The sequence below is a fragment of the Semicossyphus pulcher genome, unplaced genomic scaffold, assembly GCF_022749685.1.
Source record: "Semicossyphus pulcher isolate SPU_LCO1_2020_fin unplaced genomic scaffold, fSemPul1.0.p SCAF_19, whole genome shotgun sequence".
Classification (NCBI taxonomy): domain Eukaryota; kingdom Metazoa; phylum Chordata; class Actinopteri; order Labriformes; family Labridae; genus Semicossyphus; species Semicossyphus pulcher.
This window is the reverse complement of record NW_027211692.1, coordinates 13438285-13462164: the sequence shown is the minus strand read 5'-3', so window position 1 is coordinate 13462164 and position 23880 is coordinate 13438285. Positions and strand designations below refer to the sequence as shown.

Below are 23880 nucleotides of genomic sequence, written 5' to 3'. Positions count from 1 at the left end.
ACCTCTACACTGACATTTAATAGATTTTCATTGCATATAGACTAAATAAATAAAACCACAGAAGTCATGAGTTTCAGGACCCACTTTGTACTAAGTAGAGAGTTTTGCCATGACTGGCTCCTTCCATGAGCTCACAGGAAATGTAGTCCATTTAGTCTTTTGTGTAATGATTTGTTTTGATTTTAAAAAGGTGTTTTCAATAGAATTAATCTAGATATTTAGCTTTTCATGCAGTCTTTGGTACAACAGGCTTTGAATGAACATTAATGGCAGTAAAAAAAATGTCCTGCTTGTTTTGGCCTCTAATGAACTTGTGTTTTTTTTACTTTTTGTCATTTCTGGACTGTTTACTTCCTGTTGTGTTTGTTCAGCCATCAGTAAAATACCTGAGTGCGGAGAAAGGTAAATCCCCCAACAATGTGTGCGCTCTGGAGGAGACTGCATGCTTTCATTTATCCCCGGGGGAAGAGTATTGTCAAATGTTTACTTGACACTTGAGGAGAGTCCAGTACAACCAGAGTAAAGGTCTTCAGAAAAACAACATATTAGTAATATGACATACGAGTGCAACAACACCGGCACACTTGGGAAGAACATATTGTGATACTAAAATTAAGACCATGATAAAAAACAATTCAAAAGTAACGCTCTACAATTAAAAGTAATATAAAAGTAGAAGAAGCCTACAATACAATCAACAAAATGTACTTTGTACTACATTAATAAACTTTATTTATTGTACATAAACTCATATTTTATGTGTCTGATGCTGCCTAAACTAGCCTACACTGCAAACTGCGCTGTACTGCCACCATGGCGGTATTATGGCTGCCACTGGTAGCTTCTGTTTTAGAGCAGCAAAGAAGAACTCATTTCCAGTCATTCATTACATTACAATATGAAACCACAATATGCAGCACTAGCAGAGAATGTAAAATAAATAAAGCAGAGATACATTAAAAAGTTGTGTTTCTCCACAGCTTCAGTGGGCACAGCACGTTAGCATCGCTGCAGCAGCTAACGTTAGCTTGTTTGTGGGTCCTCTGCTTGTTTTTACGGCAGTCAAACCCCACAATAAAAGAGTTTTCTGTGATGTATTCTCTGAGCAAGGCGTTACAAAACGATAACAATATCACATCCATACAGAGCAAGAAGTATTCAGCTGTTATTTTTTAAGGCTAACATTGGTATCAGTTCTCCACAGCTTCAGCAGACAGCACATTAGCGTCAATCCTGCAGCTAACGTTAGCTTAGCTTGTTTGTGGGTTATCTGCTTGTTTTTAGGTTAGCGTTTCAGGGAGATTACCCAATTGTTTGAGGACGAGGTGCTTTATATATTTTTGGAAATCTAACCTAATCATGGATCACATTCATCACCATAGATCATCACATAGTTTAGAAAAAATGAATTGAAGTGTTTTCCTCTGAAATGTAACGCAGTAAAAGTATAAAGCAGCATTTGGTGGACATCATGAAGTAGTTATAATTGCAAGAGCAGGAAGGCTCATGTTTTTCTGTTGCGTAATTTTCTAATTAAATTTTTGGTCCCACAGGAGAGTGACCTCATTCATTACTCCTCCCATGTGTGACCTGTGATGACCAAACACCACAGATCACGTCTCTAAAGCTTGTTGATCTGATTGATAGAGGATGAATGCAGCGGTTTCAGTCCAGGTTTGTTTAAGGTGATGAAACTGATGAAATGGATTTATTCTTGTTAGAAAATGCTCCCAAAACTTCTTCAGTATGGCCAGATGATAATGTTGGTTAATGAATATTGAATGAAACAAACTCACACTATGAACACATAACCATTTCCGCAGTAACAGGATGCAATAATGAAGTTCCTGAGGAGCCGTTGCTGTCCTCCTTAATGGTTTTATATTCATGACATCTAAAATACGACATGCCACAAACAGAATTCTCACAGCCAAGAAAATAACCATGAACACAAACTGCTGCATAGTAATTACATTTCATTGCTCAATTTCCACTCTCAGTGATTACACATGCTCGCTTCCTGTTCTGTAATTGACAGAACATAATGATTTTGGATGGAGTAATGGAGATTAGGTTTCTCCTTGTTTTACACTAAATGAAAGTGTTGACGCACTCGGACACAGCTGGTAGTTTTCTGGCACTAGCTACTGTTATTTTGTTACACAAAGACATGCATGTTTTTATCCCATTCTCAGTTTTACTTTCTCTCTTCGGCCATTACTAAAAACAAAGATCTATTTAACTCTGCACAATCACAAGGATCTTTAGACATGGATGGCACTCAGGCTGTTTAGACACGCATCGCTTATAAAACAAACCAGGCTGACACCTTTAAATAAACAGCAGACAGAGACACAGATATATTTGTATACTTTCCACAGTGTGTGAACATACCAACTGACACGCAGAGATCATAACACATGCTCTTAATAATACATAAGCAACAAGTACAGCAAAGCATCAGCTTACAGTAGAAGCTGCTGGTGTTTTGGTTGTATGTTGCTAATTAAACAGCAGAGAGGTGTAGTGACTCAGGTTTCACGGAAACCAAACATGGGATGGATGGATGGATGGATGAACATATAAATAGACAGATGGTGTATCAATGAATGATGGATGGATGATAGGCAGACATACGAGGAATGAAAAACTGGACAGATGGATGGACTGATGCAAATTGATGGAATAATGCATTACTGGAAAGATAATGAATCAGTGAATGGTGGTGTATATGGGAGGATGGATGCATAATAGATAAGATGAATGGAAGAATGGAAAGATGGATACAAAGCAGGATGGATGGCCTAAAGGATGGAGGGAGGGATTAATGAATGGGTGGATGGAAGGATGGATAAACAAACTGATAGAAGGATGAAAACATTAATGGACAGATGATGGATCAATGATGTATCGATGGGAACATGGATGGACGATAGACAGACATAAGATGAATGGAAGAATGATGAGGTGGATGAATGGATAGATTGAAGAAATGAATTAATAAATGGATGGATAAGTTTGATAAATTGATAGAAGGATGAACACATAACTGACAGATGATGGATCAATGAATTATAGTGTTTAGATGGGAGGATGATGGACAGACTTATAGATGGATGGACAGATGGATGGCCAGCAGGATGGATGGATGGACAAAGCAATAGATAGATGGATGGATGTTGAGAGAATTGGCTGATGAAGCAGGTGATGGATAGAGAGATAGATGGATAATAATTGGAAGAGATGTGGATGGATGGATGGATGGATGGACAGAAGTGGATTGGTTGACAGAAAGATGGATGGATGATAAATTGAAATTAGTGGATGGATAAATGAATGGATGGCTTGCTGGATGGATGGTGTTGGGTGTATGGGTGAAAACATGAACAAAGCAATAGATGGATGGATATATGATTAGTGTATGCCTGATGGAGAAAGGAATGGATAGAGGAAAGAACGACTAGAGTTTCTTCTTTGTTCAAATAATACGGAGCTCTTTACCAAGTTGAGAAATAATCAGAAAAGATGCAAAAACAAGTGACTTCACAACAATTAAATGCTTTTATCATTAGCCACCCACTTGTGTTGACATGGCGTGCTTTATTGTAGCAAAACAAGAAAACATATTTCAGAATATTGAAAACACTTTCATCTGCCTTAGTTCATCTGCACACTGTCCTGGAAGACGATTAGAGAACCCAAACTCCAAATGAAAGCTGCTTTTATTTATGTGTGTGTGTGTGTGTGTTCTGTAGGGACTTGTCTGGTAAGGATCATTTCCTCCTTCAATTGAATCCCGGAGAGAACAGGGCTTCTATCCACGCACTATGAACCCATGAGGTGTCTCAGGTCAATCATTACTTTTTTTTTTCGTCAGCAAAAGCATCAGCGTTTGCGTACATGTGTGAACGCGACTGTTTAAAGTCACTTGAGATACACAGCTTTCAGGAAGACAAGCATTTTTCATAACTCACATTTTACTGGAAGATGATAGGGATTGTCACATTAGAGGGTCCTAACCAGTATCATGACACACATGGAGCCCAGGGAGATTTGGTTTTGGCTGCTTTTGACATTTCATCATAATTCAAAACAGATTGTTGCTAGAGACAGTGATGCAATGAAGAAGAAACTCTCATGTGTAGAGATTTGAAAAACTCCCACAGCGTTAACTCTGAATTGATGAATAAGGTTGCATTTGATCTGTTGTTGGAACAAACATGTATCGTGTTCATAGTGTAAGAGATCCAACTGCACGAAGAACTGGAGGGAAGGATTACAGCAAAGAGAGAGAGAGAAAGCAAGATGAAAACAAAAGAAAGGCCTCCACGTCTTTGCATATTTTTATGCGGTCTGATTGCCAGATTTGTCAAGCGCTTCCTCTGTAATTATTACAGTGTGCTATCACTGATTGATAAGTATCAAGCCTGAAAGTCATGGAAATGGAAATCACCAGATCATTGAATTAGCCAGCACATGTTTGTTCATCACGATGTCTGAGTTTTAGCCCTAGAGGTCGTCCAATTCCTTCTTTTTGTTTTGTTGCTACAACCAGCAACACGAGCTCTTTCAGGCTCTCATGTGAACAGTGAGCACACATACCAGTACTCACACACCCAAAGAAGACACATACTAATTAAAGTACATTGGGTGTATTTGAGCTTCCATAACACAATTAAATAAGTCCCATTAGAATGATGACATCATTGCATGTTTACCTGAAGATATTGAGGACTCCACTTCGCTATCAGTCAACACATTCCTCGCCAGGTAGTTTTTTGGTGGTACATTTTTCACACTTTTTTTTTTTTTTTTTCTTCTTTGCATGACTGGGTTATATTGCGGCCTGCTGGTGTGGCATTCTTTTGACAGCGCTTCTGTTTTTGTGTTTCCGTTTGGATGGGGATTTTTTTATAACCGTGCTTGTGCTTTTTTTTTTTTACCCCTGTACATGTCGACATGGCCTTCGTCACAGTCTGTACAGAAGTCTGGAACTTATTTTCAATGCTCACTTAATCTTTCCATAAACAGCGTGACCTTCAAATGTCCTGCAGCTTGATATCTGATGAGGCCCCAACTGGTTGACCTCTTCAGCACACCTGCTTTCAATAAAGCTCTAATTAAGACTTCTAACAGAATTTGAGAACCGGATGTGTTCAAGACTCAGAGGTTTGTCTTGTGCAGCAGGACAGGGAACATCAAAGGCTCGCTGACCTGTCCGACTTCCATGAAACATTTTAAACTTATATATATATATAAATATATATTTTTAGAAAGGTCAGGTTGAAAAAAGGTAAGTACAGAGGGGGGAAAGGCATAAATCATTGTGTAGCAGTGGTGCAAATTTAGGTTTGTAACAGTAAATGTGTACTGCAGTTCATTCAATTTATACAGCAAAATAAGTTAAAACCACAAATTCAACTGTTTAAGCACTTTAAATATTCTTATAAATACTTTCTCAAATGCTGCTATTATTATCATTTTATTTTTTCTCACTTTATTAAAGCGTTTAGTTCTGTAAACTGAATTATGTGGTTTAATGGAAACTGAAATTAAAATAATTTCAGAATAAAATAGATGAATTTTCTCGGTTCAACTGTGAATATCTTTTATGAATTCAACACTTTATAAATGATCTGCTCAAGACTGAACCATATAACCAACAATAGTGTAATGTGGAGTGCAGAAAAACATCTCCAAGACACATCACATCACACCCGCAGACACAGTTATGGTACAGTGGAAACAGACACAGGCAGGGCTCTCCCAGTCGGGTCGACAATACACAGGCACCTATAATGCAGAAATAATGGACCAGGCCTGCATTAGATTACCTTGTTTGATGTAATTCAAACCATAATGGAATCTGAAGATGTTTCTCTGCTAACAGAGGCTGTTTGTTCACGAGCTTGTTTCGCTGAAGTCTCTGTCTAAACAGGTCTCGGCTGGCGTGGCGACATCTCAGGCTGCTTCCTGCATACAGAGTTACAAGTATGAAGCTGAATTCCAGCACCATCAGACTCAGGGATGTACTTTTGAAACAAACATTGCTGGTTGAGGTTAACCTTTCCTCGCATTCATTCAACACAACTTTGTGTGGGTAATACAAACGCTACATCATGAATGCTTTGGAAGAGAGACTGTCAGATTTGATGTTTGTCAGATTCATAACACGACAACTACAAAGACACACAAAAGACTCAAAATTCGTGGGAAGAGATAATGGAGGCGGGGGGATGTTGATGTGCTCATAAAACATTCGGTGAGAGACATAAAATGAAACATGCAGATTACTTCTGCTGAACTCCTGAGCAGACGCACATTATAGGCCACAAAGTGAAAAAGGAAAACATCACGAAGCGAAGTGAAATATCACTTCAACCCTGCCTTGCTTTTTAAGACAGGAAGAAAACGTTGCGTAAAGCGTAATTCCCCTTTCCACAAGTGTTTAAAAGTTTTCACTTCCTTTTTTTTGCTTAGTCTCACCAGTAATAAGACAGTTACTGAAGTTCAGGAAGTGAGCAGGCCGCACTCGTTCACTATTCCCTTCATTGTGGAGCTTTTGACCTCTTTGTCTTAATCAGCAGAATGAGCTCCTATAAAATTATTCAGTTCAAACTTTATTTTAAGATGAGAACTTTTAGTAGATCTTGTCCTGTATTGGTTTGATGGCTTTGTCCTTTAAACTACATCTGCTGGCAAACACTGTGCAAGGGTCAAAGGTTCCAGAACAAGCACATTAAGTGGCCCTTGAGTCAGGTGTAATATATGTACCTTCTGTGTGCATTCAGATTTTGTATTTATGAATTATTTTAGTGCGACACAAAAAAGAAAAAACGAATATTAAAAATGGACGTTTTCAGTGTCTGTTCTTGGTATATTTTTACAGCGTTGTTGATCTGGTTTGGGAGAAAAATAAAAGCCATTGTGGATTCATATCTCTGATATAAAATAGGTCCTGAGGGAATTCCCTATTTAAAACTCACTTTACTTATGCTTTGATACAATAATCAAGTTCTGAGAACCATCCTAGAAACGCCAAGGGAGGACTTTCTCAGAACAAATGTTGTCATTTCTTTGAACATCCCACATCAATGAATGATGATGATTCAGACTCATAGTTTCCAAGAGTGACTCCTCCTTAATCTAACCTTTACAACCATCAGTTTTAATAACACTGTATTTTGAAAATAGATAGAATATTGTCTTATCAGATACATTTTTATTAACATGTCCCTAGCAGGCCTGTTCTCCATCCCTAACTCTCGCCTCCGAACTGTTGTGGACCGAGCCTTCAGTGTTGCGGCCCCCCACCCTCTGGAACTCTGCCTGCAGAGATCCTCAACGCTGCCTCTCTGGACTTCTTCAAAAACACCCTCAAATCTGTTCAGCACGGCCTTTGGACTATAATCCACCACCTTCCCCTGTTTCAGGCCTTAATAGCACACAGCTGAAATGTAACGCAAGAGACGGTCATTATGTAAGAATGTAAGTGTGCAATATCATGAGATGTAATACCTAATGCTGACATATTTCACTTCGACTCAGTCGAGTTGGTACTTGAACACGATGATTACTCTTCTGAAAAATGTGATTAACATGCAATTAAGTGAAGAAAAACATATCAGGTATCAGGAGAGGTACAGTTTGTTGGAGATAAAATATGCAAAGTAAAGTTCAAGTTTAACCGCTTTTAGTTTTTGAACATACTATACAGAGACAATTAAAGTAAATGGCAATATGTATATACATACTTAGTTGAAACTTTGTCTCTGATAAAACATGAACATCTGTTTCTAGTGCAGTGGTTAATACCGTAAATGGATGAACATTTCCAGAGAAACATCCTGGTGGGAGCATGCCACATAACCACAGCAAGTCCTTCCCCTCTCTCTCCCCCGTCCTTTAAAGATAACAAAAGGACCCCACCCCCCATAAAACCTAAAGACTTTGAAAAAATTGAAGAGAAGATTTCCTCATTTTTGCATCTTAAGGCCTCTCGAGTATTTGGACAAAAGTTCAGAATTATCTGATCTGATGGGAACCACTGTTTGTGATGACATCCTACTAGGGAACAGCTCAGTTACATTAAAGGTGGATATATGACATGCAGGGCAGAGGTGTAAGAGGGGTCAAAAATACAAGAATACAGTGTCTAAAAACCAGCACTGGATCTGTGAAACCAGGCTCCACTGTGTGCATGTCTGTTTGTGTAGAACTGTACTTGAACACAGCTGATTTGAATGATCTGCTCGTTATCAATTGAAGCTTCTCAGGGGATTGATAATGAGCAAAACATTCGAATCAGGTGTGGAGCACGGAGAAACCTAAAACATGCAGGAAGGTAGCTCTCCAGGAGCAGGATTGGGCACCCCTGGTGCTGGTGACTGATTCGCCATAGTAACAAGGTTAATGAGCAGACAATGTGCATCTTTAGATGTCACTTTACTTCTCTGTGGCTGTCCGAACAAACAGGTGCACATTCAAAAAGCTCTTTGCAAATGTCTTTTCCTGTTTTTGCATTCTGCTCAGTCACTGAAAGCACATGGAGAGCAATGATGACGAAGGAAAGAGACGAAGGAAGAGTGTGCAGAGGAAAGTCAATGTCGGTTTGGTCGCATGCAAAGTGAGAACGGCTTGCAGGATTAAGCGTATAGATTAAACGCACAGTAAAAAGCTGCTGTTCCAAAAATAGTCTGCATTGTTCAGTTCAGTTTACATAATACTCCATAACCGCCGCCCCAAGCATAATGAGAATGAAAAGGAATACTCCCTGTTTGTAAAGGGGTTATTAGGTTACACTGCAACGTGGACACAATTATGGGCAGTAGGTGTGGTGCGCCCAAGCAAACATACTAATAACTTACCATACACACCCACACCCTAACACCCATCTAATTTCTGACTGTCAAAACACAATACATTTAATCACCTTTCATTAAAAACTTCCACGCTTTAAAATCATTTGTTCGGCGTGCTGGTTTAGCTCAGTTGGTAGAGCATGCGCACTGATCGCAGGATCGACCCTCGGTCTGCCGGTCATTTGGTGCATGTCATCCCCCACTCTCTATTTCCTGTCTCTCTTCAGCTGTCACATCAAATAAAGCCAAAAAAAATCCTATTAAAAATAAAAATAATTTGTTCATCCAGCTGATCTAGTTCGTCTCATCCCCTTCCTGTCTCGTCCACACTTTACGTGCTGCACCTGTCCTACATGAGACTCTGCTGGTTGGGTTAGAAGATGTTGAAACATCGCCACCTAGTGTTGGAGTCAGATCTATTACTATAAAACATTTGTGGTGTCTTGAAGTTGACTGAACTCTTAGTGTAATATTTCAAAGCTACTATTAGAGATGTAAGTGTGGTACAAACAAATATTCTGTGGCCAATGATGGTTTGAAAGAACATTAAATAAAGTACACTACTGAGGTACTTGAACTCAACTTAAGTGTTTTAATTTGATGCTGCTACTTTTACTTGACTATATTTCAGACAGAAATACTGTTTTTTAAGTCAATTTCTGCCACCTATCGTTACAAAATGTGATTTTACACATAGAACATTTGCACAAATAAAAAAGTGTTTGTTTTAAGCCACACAATGGCAGGTGAAATTAGAACAATTTAAACAGTGAAATCCTGCTAATAGGACACATGACTACATTTGTAATAGGAACAATAATAATAATAAAATAAACCATGCTTCATTAAATTTAAAGAAGCAATGCCACACTGCAGGTAATTCAATTGCCACTGTAAATTCTGCATTCATAACTTTTCAAAGTAAAAGCACAGAAGTATTTGCAACTAAATGGACCAAAGTAAAAGCCCTTCTTATGCAGAATGCTATTCTTGTTATTGTTGTTGTTATTCTTAAATTACTTTGATCATTATTGATGCATTAACATTTAAGCAGTGCATTATTTGAATGAGTTGGTCACAATTTTATTGGCTTTAAATACTCTTGGGTATATTAATCTGTATATACTTAAATTCTTGCTATATACTGTTATATGTTCATATACTAGACTGTACTTACCTCCATATTATACTGCACTATATTATATTATCATTATTACTAGTTACTGTTATATAGTATTTTATATAGTATTATATTATCTTATTCTATACGTATGTGTTCATATACTGTACTGTACTACACTTTATTACACTGTTATACATTATTATTGATACCACATACTGTATATTATATTATACTATTATACTATATTATTGCAATTTTACCTTTATATTAAGTATACTTTTGACTTAATATCCCTTGTCATACTACATTATATACACACTGTATTTATTTGACACTTTATATACTGCACCTTATTCACAGTGTACTATTTCATACTGCTAAATGTAGCTGCTATTACCCATACATGTCACTTTAGTATACCAGTTGTATATACCCGTTATTTTATTTTAGTCTTATTTCTATTTGTATTTACCTTCTGCTACTTCGCCTTTGTGCTGTTGCAACAACCACATTTCCCCTCTGGAGATTAATAAAGAATGATCTTATTCTATCTTAAATCATATTTTATTCACATATTTTTGACATTAAATTCTGAAGAGATCTATTGCAGCAAAATAAACTTCGTAGTTAAAAATACTCAAACTTTGAATTATAAAAGTAGCACAGAATAAATCTATAATCCTCATCTCTCCCTGTGAGAATTATTGCACAACACAGTGGGAGCTGCACCAGTGAACTTCTCCAGCCTTCGGTTACACAACCAGAGAGATAATCACACCTCCCCGTGCCTGTGAAGCTACAGTTCCTATCGTCCTGCTGAGTGTGCTGCTTCCATTTCCTGTTTATTAACCTCATCTACCTAACCACACGATTCGCATGTCACTTGTCCAATCACATTCAAATCCGCCTGCCCCAGATACCCCGCCCCACTGGCTCTTGAACTTGCCAGTTAGTTAGCATTTAGAGCGTGGGGGTGAGAGGTCACGACCCTTGCTGACCCGGATTATCACAGGCTTCTGAAGCGATCTCATGAGGCACTAAATATAGCCTGTGCCTGGGATGGTTTCTCTCGTGAAGGGCTAGGGTGACCTGCTCCGACCCAATCTGAGACTGTCTGGGATTAGAGCTACTTTCTGGCATGGGGGCGGGGAAGGGACACGGTGCAATATTGAAAGTGGCATCTGTAAATGTCGTTGGATTGAAACCCGATAGAAAGAGGAGGATGTGTGCTCGAGAGTTCTGTTAGATTAAACATGACAATGAAGTTCAGGTGAAATAAAGCTCAGTCAATTTATTGATTTATGGAAAATATATCACATCTTTACATTTTTGAGACACCTTCAGAAGTTAACAGTCCATTTACCATTTACTTCCCTTCATCTGAATCAAAGGTTACCAATTAAAGCGCCTCAAACAGACCAGTAAGTTTCATGCTGTGAGGAAATCATGTGATACCTCAGCTAACCTGCGTCTTAAATTCAGGTTTAAAAAAACCTCACACCGACACCAACCTCGCAACTAGAGCTGAATCCTTTGCTACACCCCCGTTTAACCCCTATCTGAAAGTCCCGTTCTAATAGCCCAAATGAAACACATCACCTCCACTACAAGTATATGTGTGTGTGAATATACAGTATATTTATCTGATCAGTAAAACAGCAAGCAGGTTTAAGTTTGAATCACCGGACTACAAATCGAAAGAGAAGACACCAACAAGGACGACACATGAGTGGAACAGATGAGTTGTCATAGCAGCAGCGACAGTGACGTTTGGTTTCTTTTTCTGCTTTTTAGAACAAAACCTTTTTTTTAAATATCCACGTGGTTTATACCAAAGTGCAAATATGTTCAACTGCATGTACTTTTATATGTTATTATATTAAGTAGAGTTATAATATTCTAAGGAACTACGAGTCTTGCAAGAAGGTTGAGGCGTTTAAGAGTATTATGGCACATTTCAAAACCGAAGAGAAAACATGTCACAGGTCATTTACTACAACAATAGGCAATGCAAACTTTACGACACTCTAATATATATATATATATATTTAGATATATTTTGTGACCAAAGTTTGTCATCAATACATTAATATTTGAGAACACGTTTATAAAGCATTACATCAATATTGTATCATCAGGATATCTGTTTGAAGAACAAAAAGGTATCGACTGCAGTCCTTAAGTGTGTTTTCACAACCATCATCCCGAAGCAATGCAACATACTGCCGTCTCCAATCAGTGCTGCGGGCAACGTAACGCCCGCCACTCAAAACAAGACGATACAACACCCCCGAGAGGGAAGAAACCATCGGCAATTTTCAGTCTCTCGTTCTCGTCTGAGCTCTTTAAGGTATAAGAATGCTCGTCTCCAACAGAGCACCAATGAACACCCTACATGGCAACTATTTGCTCTTGCGATAATCAATAGTGACACAAATTTTACAGATATATAGCTATATAGTAATGTATATACCTCCAGTGTGTACACGATCTGACCACTACCTCTGACGGGATCAGAGCCTCCTTGTTGTGACAAGAGAGCGCCACAGAAAGGGTGCATGCAAGAGGAGTACTCAGTATTTAAAGAATCACCACTGGTGCAAGTGAGTCAGTTTGCTTTGTTTGATATTGGAAAGAGTTAAATAGCCAACTTCTGTGTAAGAACGGTGGCATGGGTTCCTATCCCACTGCAATTTCAGTGTTGCTCTTTCCTCTAAATTAATCAGGAGCTGGATGACTCAGCAGAATCTTGGTCTGAAGTACGGGGCTTCGGCCCTCTAAAAGCTTGGTCCATTAACTTCCCTCGGGATTATTCTGTCGGTGTTTGCTAAACAGATACCTCAGAAGTAGTCGGCTGTACTGAAGCACTAATTGGAAAATTCTACAGAGAAGTTTTTTTAGGGGAGATTTTGGTTTTTCATCTGATATTTGTTCCTTTTTTTTGGTTCTTAAAGACAGTGATCTTAGGAGGACAAGCAACGCTGAGAGAAACGTCAGTGTTCTCTTCACTTGGCGGTCATCATCTGGACGAACTCTGTGAAAAGAACAGAAAACAGAGCTTAACCCTCCACCAGTGCCTACATTTGTATTCTGACTTAATGTGATGTCATTTCTTGGAGTATTTTCAATCAGTAATATAAAATAAAAATACAACACAAGTCAATAAACAATAACAACATTGTGGAATCGATAGTCCCGTCTGCAATATACATACAGTGCCTAAATGCTTCTTCTTCCATCTCCAAAATCAGCTTAAACCAAAGGTTATGCAAGTTATACTCCAGCTGTTACGGTAAATGTCAGATCAATTTCAAAAGAACTACGCACACAATGATTTCCAGCCGCCTACATCTTGTCACCACGGTACGTGATGACTTCATCAGCGAACACACAAAGTGATGAAATCAAAGATGGAAGCCTTTTATGGTTTTTATTTTAGACTCATTTTAACTGGATTATGCAAACGACGATCTCCCACGGCCGCCTGCGGGAGGTCCTTTTTTTAATTGGGTTACATGACGGGTGCAGATGCTTAAGTTTTGGCAGCAAGAAACTGCTCAATCATGTGAAAGCCTTTTATTAAAGGTTACGTTGCTATTGAAAAGTTTCCTGGTTTCTGTCTATGAAATGTAACAAGGAATGTTACTTATTATTTTATTGCATCACTGTTCATTTTATCATCTGTAAACTAAATAAAACACAGCTAAAAGGAGTTAAACAAAAAGAACATCTCACCCTCATAGTTGACTTGGCCGTCGCCATCGATGTCAGCCTCGCGGATCATTTCATCCACCTCCTCATCGGTGAGCTTCTCGCCTAAGTTGGTCATGACGTGCCGTAGCTCTGCCGCACTGATGTAGCCGTTACCGTCCTGCAGGTGGCAACAGAAGAGCTATTGTAAATGAAGCTACAGCTGAACACAAAACTGAAACCTAGGAAAGCTACAACTGTTATTGCTGGTAATCTTTGCCCTTAGTCAGTGCCAATAATAAAGAGTTTACTGTTCTCTTCACCTGTGTGCATTCAGTTACATATATTTAAAAGAAATGTACTTCTTTAGCGTTACCTGTACTTGCAGCTAAATGCTAAACATATGCACGTTAGCATGCTAGAAATGATATCGCTAGCGAAGCGACAACAACAAAAAGCCTTTTAATTGTCAGTCAAAGTAAAATATAATGGTGATCTTGTGTGACAGCTAAATATTATGCTCCAAACAAACAGGCAATAACATAATGAAATTTTACATTATAGTATTAGAAAAGCATAGAAAAGAATAGGAGAGAAAAACAATATCAAAGTTTGCTGTGAATATCCTGAAACGTATATTATTTCCTGCATTTTCAGCCCACTCAGTCCTGACGCACCTTGTCAAACACTCTGAAGGCTTCTCTGATCTCCTCCTCGCTGTCTGTATCTTTCATCTTCCTGGCCATCATGGTCAGAAACTCGGGAAAGTCAATCGTACCATTACCTGCACATTCAAACAAACAAAGAGGGGTTAGAATAATTGTAACTTTTGTTGCCTCGTAATTTCACACACACAAAGAACATTTTGAAAATCAATCCATGGAGGACTTAAAGCGCCTCTCTAGTGCTTTTTGTCATTTCCCTGACTATGTGGATTTTCCTCGCCGCTTGCCCAGTTTCCTCCAAGCTTGTGCCAGAGCATTGTCATTACCCGACGTCCATAAAGGGCCTGGTTAAAGTTTAGAAGAAAATTTCTGGGCTTGTTATGGTGAAACTGGATCCTATTTTATGGATGAAACGCGTGAGTAAAGACCTCACATTTATATTAATTACAAAACTCATGTCTGACATGAAGAGCACCCTAAAAAATTGTCTACAAGTAAAGTTCCATCCTCACCATCAGCATCCACCTCATTGATCATATCCTGCAGCTCCGCCTCAGTGGGGTTCTGTCCCAGCAACTATTTGCTCTTGCAATAATCAATAGTGACACAAATTTTACAGATATATAGCTATATAGTAATGTATATACCTCCAGTGTGTACACGATCTGACCACTACCTCTGACGGGATCAGAGCCTCCTTGTTGTGACAAGAGAGCGCCACAGAAAGGGTGCATGCAAGAGGAGTACTCAGTATTTAAAGAATCACCACTGGTGCAAGTGAGTCAGTTTGCTTTGTTTGATATTGGAAAGAGTTAAATAGCCAACTTCTGTGTAAGAACGGTGGCATGGGTTCCTATCCCACTGCAATTTCAGTGTTGCTCTTTCCTCTAAATTAATCAGGAGCTGGATGACTCAGCAGAATCTTGGTCTGAAGTACGGGGCTTCGGCCCTCTAAAAGCTTGGTCCATTAACTTCCCTCGGGATTATTCTGTCGGTGTTTGCTAAACAGATACCTCAGAAGTAGTCGGCTGTACTGAAGCACTAATTGGAAAATTCGACAGAGAAGTTTTTTTAGGGGAGATTTTGCACATTTTTCACATTCAAACAAACAAAGAGGGGTTAGAATAATTGTAACTTTTGTTGCCTCGTAATTTCACACACACAAAGAACATTTTGAAAATCAATCCATGGAGGACTTAAAGCGCCTCTCTAGTGCTTTTTGTCATTTCCCTGACTATGTGGATTTTCCTCGCCGCTTGCCCAGTTTCCTCCAAGCTTGTGCCAGAGCATTGTCATTACCCGACGTCCATAAAGGGCCTGGTTAAAGTTTAGAAGAAAATTTCTGGGCTTGTTATGGTGAAACTGGATCCTATTTTATGGATGAAACGCGTGAGTAAAGACCTCACATTTATATTAATTACAAAACTCATGTCTGACATGAAGAGCACCCTAAAAAATTGTCTACAAGTAAAGTTCCATCCTCACCATCAGCATCCACCTCATTGATCATATCCTGCAGCTCCGCCTCAGTGGGGTTCTGTCCCAGCAACTATTTGCTCTTGCAATAATCAATAGTGACACAAATTTTACAGATATATAGCTATATAGTAATGTATATACCTCCAGTGTGTACACGATCTGACCACTACCTCTGACGGGATCAGAGCCTCCTTGTTGTGACAAGAGAGCGCCACAGAAAGGGTGCATGCAAGAGGAGTACTCAGTATTTAAAGAATCACCACTGGTGCAAGTGAGTCAGTTTGCTTTGTTTGATATTGGAAAGAGTTAAATAGCCAACTTCTGTGTAAGAACGGTGGCATGGGTTCCTATCCCACTGCAATTTCAGTGTTGCTCTTTCCTCTAAATTAATCAGGAGCTGGATGACTCAGCAGAATCTTGGTCTGAAGTACGGGGCTTCGGCCCTCTAAAAGCTTGGTCCATTAACTTCCCTCGGGATTATTCTGTCGGTGTTTGCTAAACAGATACCTCAGAAGTAGTCGGCTGTACTGAAGCACTAATTGGAAAATTCTACAGAGAAGTTTTTTTAGGGGAGATTTTGCACATTTTTCACATTCAAACAAACAAAGAGGGGTTAGAATAATTGTAACTTTTGTTGCCTCGTAATTTCACACACACAAAGAACATTTTGAAAATCAATCCATGGAGGACTTAAAGCGCCTCTCTAGTGCTTTTTGTCATTTCCCTGACTATGTGGATTTTCCTCGCCGCTTGCCCAGTTTCCTCCAAGCTTGTGCCAGAGCATTGTCATTACCCGACATCCATAAAGGGCCTGGTTAAAGTTTAGAAGAAAATTTCTGGGCTTGTTATGGTGAAACTGGATCCTATTTTATGGATGAAACGCGTGAGTAAAGACCTCACATTTATATTAATTACAAAACTCATGTCTGACATGAAGAGCACCCTAAAAAATTGTCTACAAGTAAAGTTCCATCCTCACCATCAGCATCCACCTCATTGATCATATCCTGCAGCTCCGCCTCAGTGGGGTTCTGTCCCAGAGAGCGCATCACCGTCCCGAGCTCCTTGGTAGTGATCGTACCATCACCGTCCTTGTCAAACAGCGAGAACGCCTCCTTGAACTCTGCACATTTACAAATAACACTGTAAGCATGGCAGTTTTTGATAAAGAGATCTGCCTTTAACTATTTGAAGTATTAAAAAAAAGAAGAAAGAAACAACAGTGTCTGTGCATGACTAATTTAATGCTACTAATGAGACAACCATTTGGGACTGTGGACTGATGATCTTTACAGCAGCTTAACCTGATCGAGACACAAAATGACATGTGTATATTTGAGCTTTTCTTGTGAGGTTTTATTCTGGGACTGTTGGTTTTCATTTTAGTTGCATCATAATCATCTCTATGCATGTAATGTAATTAACTAGTAAGTAGGATAAGACCATGATCAGTAGCAGGAACAGGACCAGACTGAATTAGCATCTCATAGCAACCAGTGGGTCCTCTGCTTACACACCTTAGTGTCTTTGGTTTGGTGGTGACAAATCAACAAGGTTGCACTCACCAGCAATCTGCTCCTCAGTCAGCTGATCAGCCTGTTAAAAGAATAAGACAATTATGAAACACTGAAAGTCCATCATAGAAATATTGTTTTTGGCATTTCAGCCAATGATATTTATTGGATCACAGAATATATTTAGTTCTGTGTACAATGCCAGTTTAATTAACATGATGATGATGGGCAGTCTCAAAGTTATACACATCTACTGATGCTTAAGAAGCACATTCAGACCTTTTTTCATTGAGGTTGTTGATGAAAATAAATAGAGTGAAGTCCATGAGGGAAGGGAACATTATACAGGGAAAAAATATATCAATAAATATCACTCTCTTATCAATAAAAGCACACCAAAGTGTAATGAAATACAATTACGTTTGTGCTCGTGTGTAAAGGAGCAGCAACTCTTTTTTTCAGTACAGGCTACATAAACCTTTTAGACCAGTATCTAAGTGTCTGTGTTACCTTGTCCAACCTGTCCTTGTTTTTAAGTTTAGTATGTGTGTCTGTACATTGAGAGCACAGAAAAACCCAGAGTTAAATTCCTTGTATGTGCCAACATACTTGGTCAATAAAGCTGATTCTGATGTGATGTGGATGTAGGCATTTCTGCATGCATGTATGCATATAAAAAAATATGTGTGCATACATGTGTGTATGTATGGATGAATTTATTTTTTTAAATAGTTGAACAGACTTTTGATTATCAAGTAAGTGTTTTTTTAATTATTTTATTTAACATGTGCATCTAATCTTGACAATCTCTCTCTGTGCAGACAAAGCCTCATGCACCCCCAACGATCTTTGGCGCCTCCCCGAGGGGGGCACGGACCCCAGGTTTGGAGCCACTATTTTAGACCATTGCCCTCAAAAGTACACCAACCGTAAAAATATCTCTATATCTTAAAATAAAAAGTGTAAAAACACATTTTGATTCTTTCATTGATAGCGTCTGTGACTGCTGCTGCTGAAACAAAAGACAACCGTGACCGACTGACCTTTTTATTAGTTACCAACAATGACTTCACATTACCAAACTTTAACTGACAATTGTCAGCACAGTTACCTTAAATAAAATACTCCTTTTAAAAACCATAAAGCCCTGAAACAAGAGGTGACACGAGTGTGTTTAAGGCCTGGGTTTCACAATAACCTTGATACTAGTGGTAGAGGTAGTGTTCGTCTCTTCATACTTCTGTTTTCAGTGGCCTGTTGTGTCATGATTAGAAGTTTAATCCCACATAAATAGCTTCACTTAATGGATAAAGCTACAGCACTAATTTTCTCCCTTAATGTTGCAATCAAACATCATCATGACAAAACTAATGTTGCTCACAGATGCTGTTCTATGTGAGGAGGGACACACACTTTCAACAGTCACCTTTCGTTGCCTAAAGAAGCAGAGTGTTTTCAAGCAAAGCTTTTTTTTTTTTTGACGCATGTGACTTTAAAATCTTCAGCACATTTCAGGTGATGAAAGCTGAGGGTAGGCTTAATGAGGAGCACCTGTAGCAGACTCCACCTTGTAAAACAAACCTGCACAGATCAGTGCCAATGCAAATGCACTCTAAGCAAACTGATTCAAAACAGGCTGGGACTTTATCAGACATCTCCTAGTAAAGCTGATAAACATGTTGCTTCTTTTATTCTATTTAATTTTAAATGTAAGACTTGTTGCGATGCAAGTAAATTTAAATTCAGACATAAATTCCTTTCAAACTTCAGTCGAGACGTAATTCTGCCAACCTCATGAGGTCTCACCGGGCCTGTCTAAGTCAGTCAACATGCCCACTTCAGGCTCAGAAAGTGTGATGAGGGACGGGTATAAATACTCCACAGCCCGAAATACACATGCCTGCTATAATTAGTGAGACACGAACAGGGTCGCCAATGTAGCACACCGAGTATCACCGCAGCTAACCACCTCTTTGTGTCTTTTTTCATGAGCAGATGTGACACTGCTTATTATCCTGGACTTACCCCTGTGACAACTGTTGATTGCTGCTTAAAGTCCGTGTACAGTCTCTCATAATGTCTGTAAGTGATTTTAAGATGACTCTAACACAACTGGCATTCAGATATAACAAGAACTGGCATAAAATAAAACTTACAATATAACAGATGGCAGCTAAGGGATGATGACACAGAGAGTACTTTGGATAGTAATAAAATTAAGTAAAAGCTGCAATAAAGCATTTAAACTCACATAGCTGGGGAGCAAACAATAAAGAATAATGACGTTCCTTGTATGCTCACACCACAGATAAACAATAAATGTTCAAACAGCCTCTTCCCTTTGCAAAACCGGAGAGAATAAAGCTAACATTTCTGTAGCTCGAGGTGGTGGTAATGCCATGTGTTCTTCGAGTCAATTTCAATGAGTCACCATGTTGGTTTGGGGGGGGGGGGCGGGGGGGTGTAAAAAAAGAAGAGAGTAAGACAGACTGCGGAGTATCCATTCTGTCCACTGCCACAACCACTTCATTGGTGCTGAAGCAAGCAGTGTGTGGATCAGAGCACAGCACAGATGAGTGTTAAAGGATTTGTAAGGCTGCTGTGAAAAGCACTCAGGAAAACAGCACTAATGCCTTTCAAATTCATCAAGAGATGATACCAAATGTTCTGATATTGAGTACACAAACTACAGGGGCTGCTGGGTTTTGATAATACAGCCAGAATACAGATTTCTGTTTGGCTAGCATGTGACAGAAAATGATACTGTAGCATGCAGGATCCAAGCGTCTTTACTTGCAAAATAATGTATTTATCACAGACCATGTGTCTGTTCTTTGACGATACGATGAGCTGCAGTAGTAAAAGATAAAGGATAAGACATGAACACTAATGCCACAATGGGGGCTATAAAAAAAAAATACTTAGCTCCCATTTTGGAGGGTGCATTGCACCAAGCATGGTTTGGTTCAATGCGGTGCAACGTTGCGGTGCAACGTTATGGCGCAATACGTAACGGAATAGATGCTGTCATTGTAGTATTGCGAGAACACGTAGTACAAAACGTTGCAACAATCTCCATACAAACGACGAACAATTGTTGCTAATGGTGAGCCCTGTTCTTATGTAATCGCAGTGTGATTATTCGCTTGTTGCGCATGTCACACTGTACTGTAATCAAAACACCGAGCTGGGTTGCCTGCATGAGGTAGTGCCCATGTTGCAGCAACTTGTTGGTAGGATGTCAAAATGTTTCACATGACCGTTGGCTCGAGTTTTGATATCAATCTCGCAAGATTAACGAGATGGGTTTCAAGATCTGGGAGGTCTATTTTTACAGCAGCCCCTTCACCACCACGCCCACTCTCGACTAAAAGAAACGATAAAACGCTGCTGAGTGCAAACCTTAGTAAGAGCATTATAACCCCATCATTTACAAACACTAGAGCTAATCACCCAATATAACATGACAGCAGAGACGGCCTGTTTCCGCTCATATGACGACGTGTATGCTGCGCAGTTGCATGATAATAGATAAATTGGTCTTCTCTGATTTGTATGGGAACTCATTGACCAAGATTGTGATTGATGCCGGATAAACCTCAGAGATTTAGAAACCATTACATGCCAGTAAACCACAGTATTTTCTAGTTTTGAAGCCAGTAAAACATAAGAATGCTATCCCTAGCTCATATGGAGGTTAAAGTTGGGAAATTAACGTTAGATATCAGGGAATTATATGCTTTGATGCAACAATGATTACTAAAGGCTCTTATTTCAAACCATTGCAAAACATTGCTATCGATGGTAACGATGTAACACTAGCTAGGATTGCTAACGGTAGTCACGTTAACGTTAGCAAGCCTGAACTCACCATCCCGTAGACTTTTCAAGCTCCGCGAAGATTATAAAACGTCCAATGTGAGGTTTTCTCTTCACTTTCCCTGGGAGAGATTTACTCTACTGAAACACTGAAATTAATATCAAACTCTATTCAAATATAATTCGGAAAATCTATTGAGACCGTATTCTGACTAGATACCCGGCTTTGACGTGCTATGCATAGACTACTCTGTATCCCTCCGCTGGTGCAGCGTAGTCTTCTTCTTCGTCTTCTTCTTCTTTTTTCCTTCTGCTTCTTCTTCTTCTTCTTCTTCTTTTGGTTTAATGGCGGGTTGCAACCATTACTTCTTAGGTGCATACCGCCATCTACTGTACCGGAGTATGTACCATGGAATTTGTTTGATGATTACTTTACATCAGATAAATTAATTAATTAATAATAATAAGATTTATTATAATTATAATTAAATAAAACCCTTTCTGTGCGTCCTCTCCTGATGTTCCCAGAATATCCCTAAGGTCCCATTCCCTTCCTGTCTTGCTTATCTTTAAAGCTAACCTTCTTTTTTCTTACTTCTTCTTCTTGTTTCAGTTCTGTCTTTAAGTATGGTATAAAACTGTCAGAATGTCTTGCTTTGGTTTGTCTTTTTATTAATCTCTATAAAGAGATATCTTCATGCAAGTGTAGTCTGTAACACATTCTTAGATGTCTTATCTCAACTCCAACTCCATTCTTGCTCCTTAAGTTACTAGTTGAAGTGTTTACAATGCAGCACACTGAAAAGAAAGTCTCGGATGGAAGTCCTTTATTTTTAAACCAAGCGGAGAGGCTATGTAGGCCTAGCTGTCAGAAGATCAGAGCATAGTCATTGGTTCAGAGATTGACATTTGCTCAACCCTACCTTGGCAAGGAGCATCATAAGGAGAAATTCTCCTTCAAGTGAGTCTGTTCTGGATTTCAAAACATTAACAGTAGAGAAAACAGTGACAGGGTTTTTCACAGGTAACTCCATGTTTAACCCAGGCATAGCTGCAGAGGTCCTCCTTTAAAACCAGAGCCAATAACAAGCTAGCTAGCTAGATAGCATAGTTCTCATTAAGCGAAATGCTAATTTAAATTCCCTAATGAAGTAAACATTAAAAGGCCTAAATAAGACCTAACTTCAACTCTGCAAAACAATTTCCTTTAATGAGCTAAATATTATAATAAATTAGAAAAATATTCCAAGAACTTTTGTTTCCCTCCAAAATACCTCAGTTACCACTAGTTTATTTCATCTACTCTCTGTCGTCTTTTACGAAAAAAAAAAAAAAGTTTGCAAATGCATTTGAATGCACCATATGGTCACTAGAGGACAAGGAGAGGACTCTTTTTTTAATTAAATACATTGTATTAGTTAATCTGAATGCGGTACTGGGATATTGCGGAGAAGCCAAATGAGGTCTGTCACAGATGCTATAGGGAAGGATCATGTGGTCTTAAAATGAACAGGGTTCAGATAACCAAAAACAATATCAATTCAATGCTGTCATTTCAGCATTGAAAAGGCAAAGACTTGTCAACATTGATTCAATGCTTTTTACCTTGAATATTGAACCTAAACAAGCTGATGGCTCTGATGGAGTTTCAACCATCGGTTTCAACATTGAATTGATGTCACCTTTAGCATTTCATCTTCAACCTCAACAAAAATGATGGTCTGGATGGAATGTCAATATTGAATCAAGCATGTCACCTTTTTATGTGGGATGCTGTCTTATTAGGGAAAGTTCTGGATTAACTCTTCTTTTCTTCTTGGTAACAGATATAATAGATCCCCAAATTTAGGGACACCTAATTGTTGGGTAATTTATTATGACCTCAGGAGTCAAGGAAAGCGAAGTTGCAATAAACTTCAATCTCTTTCTGTCTGTATATTTATTAGTTTCAATAAACTCTTACAGTTTCAATCTTGTTGGAATATGAACCCCATGCAAGAAGTATTATTTTGTGTCCTCCTTGACATTTATAAATATATTCCAATTACAAATCGTCATTTCACCAATGTTGAAAAGTAAACCTTGGCCCTTGTTATAAAAAAAAGTAGTTATGTGTATCTATAGGTTAATCAAAATTTTAGCTTCTCTAACTTAACTCCAAATATTTTTTTTTTTTGCACCTTTCAACTCTCTGGATACAATTTCAGTATACTGACCAGTTTTTTCATGTAGGTCACAGAACACTAGAGGGAGGCATTACTGTAGTATGAACTACCCTCAGTGTTGCATCATACATGATAATTCCTTTTAAGGGGGGTGGATGGAAGAATGCACTCATCTTTTCCGAGGGTAAACCGCAGTTGCACTGACACAGGATATTGCACAACAGAGGCTTTCATCATCAGTAGCAGCAAAGCATAGAATGTGTAAGAAAGGGAAATAAGATGAAGCAAACGGGACTTCACATACAGACATTTGTAATAAAGGTTCTTTAAGTAAGACTGAACTGATTCTTAACTTACTTCCACTGGAGTTTGATCGCTGTCCCTCAGGGCGCTAAACAACAGACACAGCAGAGGCTAAAACTGCATTTCTACATGTTTTTATCGCCTGCCTCAGGAGATTGACTTGCAGTTGAAGCTGTCATTGTTGTCATCATTATAAATTTCTACTTTGCACCCAAATTTCTTGAAATTAAATAAATTCTTTTAATTTTAATCTGAACCTAG

General features: G+C 38.8%; 1 protein-coding gene across 1 annotated transcript; it reads right to left on the bottom strand.

Moving 5' to 3' along the window:
• Positions 1-11260: 11260 nt before the first annotated feature.
• On the bottom strand, positions 11261-21497 carry calm3a (calmodulin 3a (phosphorylase kinase, delta)). Its single transcript, XM_069667995.1, has 6 exons — positions 21204-21497; positions 17384-17414; positions 16798-16941; positions 14352-14458; positions 13720-13855; positions 11261-13018 (listed from the first exon to the last, which is right to left on the bottom strand). Exons 1-6 carry the CDS (start codon positions 21204-21206, stop codon positions 12990-12992), a joined length of 450 nt encoding a protein of 149 aa, XP_069524096.1. The 5' UTR covers positions 21207-21497; the 3' UTR covers positions 11261-12989.
• Between the last annotated feature and the right edge of the window lie 2383 nt (positions 21498-23880).

What these genes read in the sequence shown, in the direction of transcription:
- calm3a (XM_069667995.1), bottom strand. An exon ending in GACTGAGGAGCAGATTGCTG is followed by an intron (nt 16,942 to 17,383) that starts GTGAGTGCAACC and finishes GTAAATGTGCAG; the next exon opens with AGTTCAAGGAGGCGTTCTCG. An exon ending in CAATGAGGTGGATGCTGATG is followed by an intron (nt 14,459 to 16,797) that starts GTGAGGATGGAA and finishes TTGAATGTGCAG; the next exon opens with GTAATGGTACGATTGACTTT.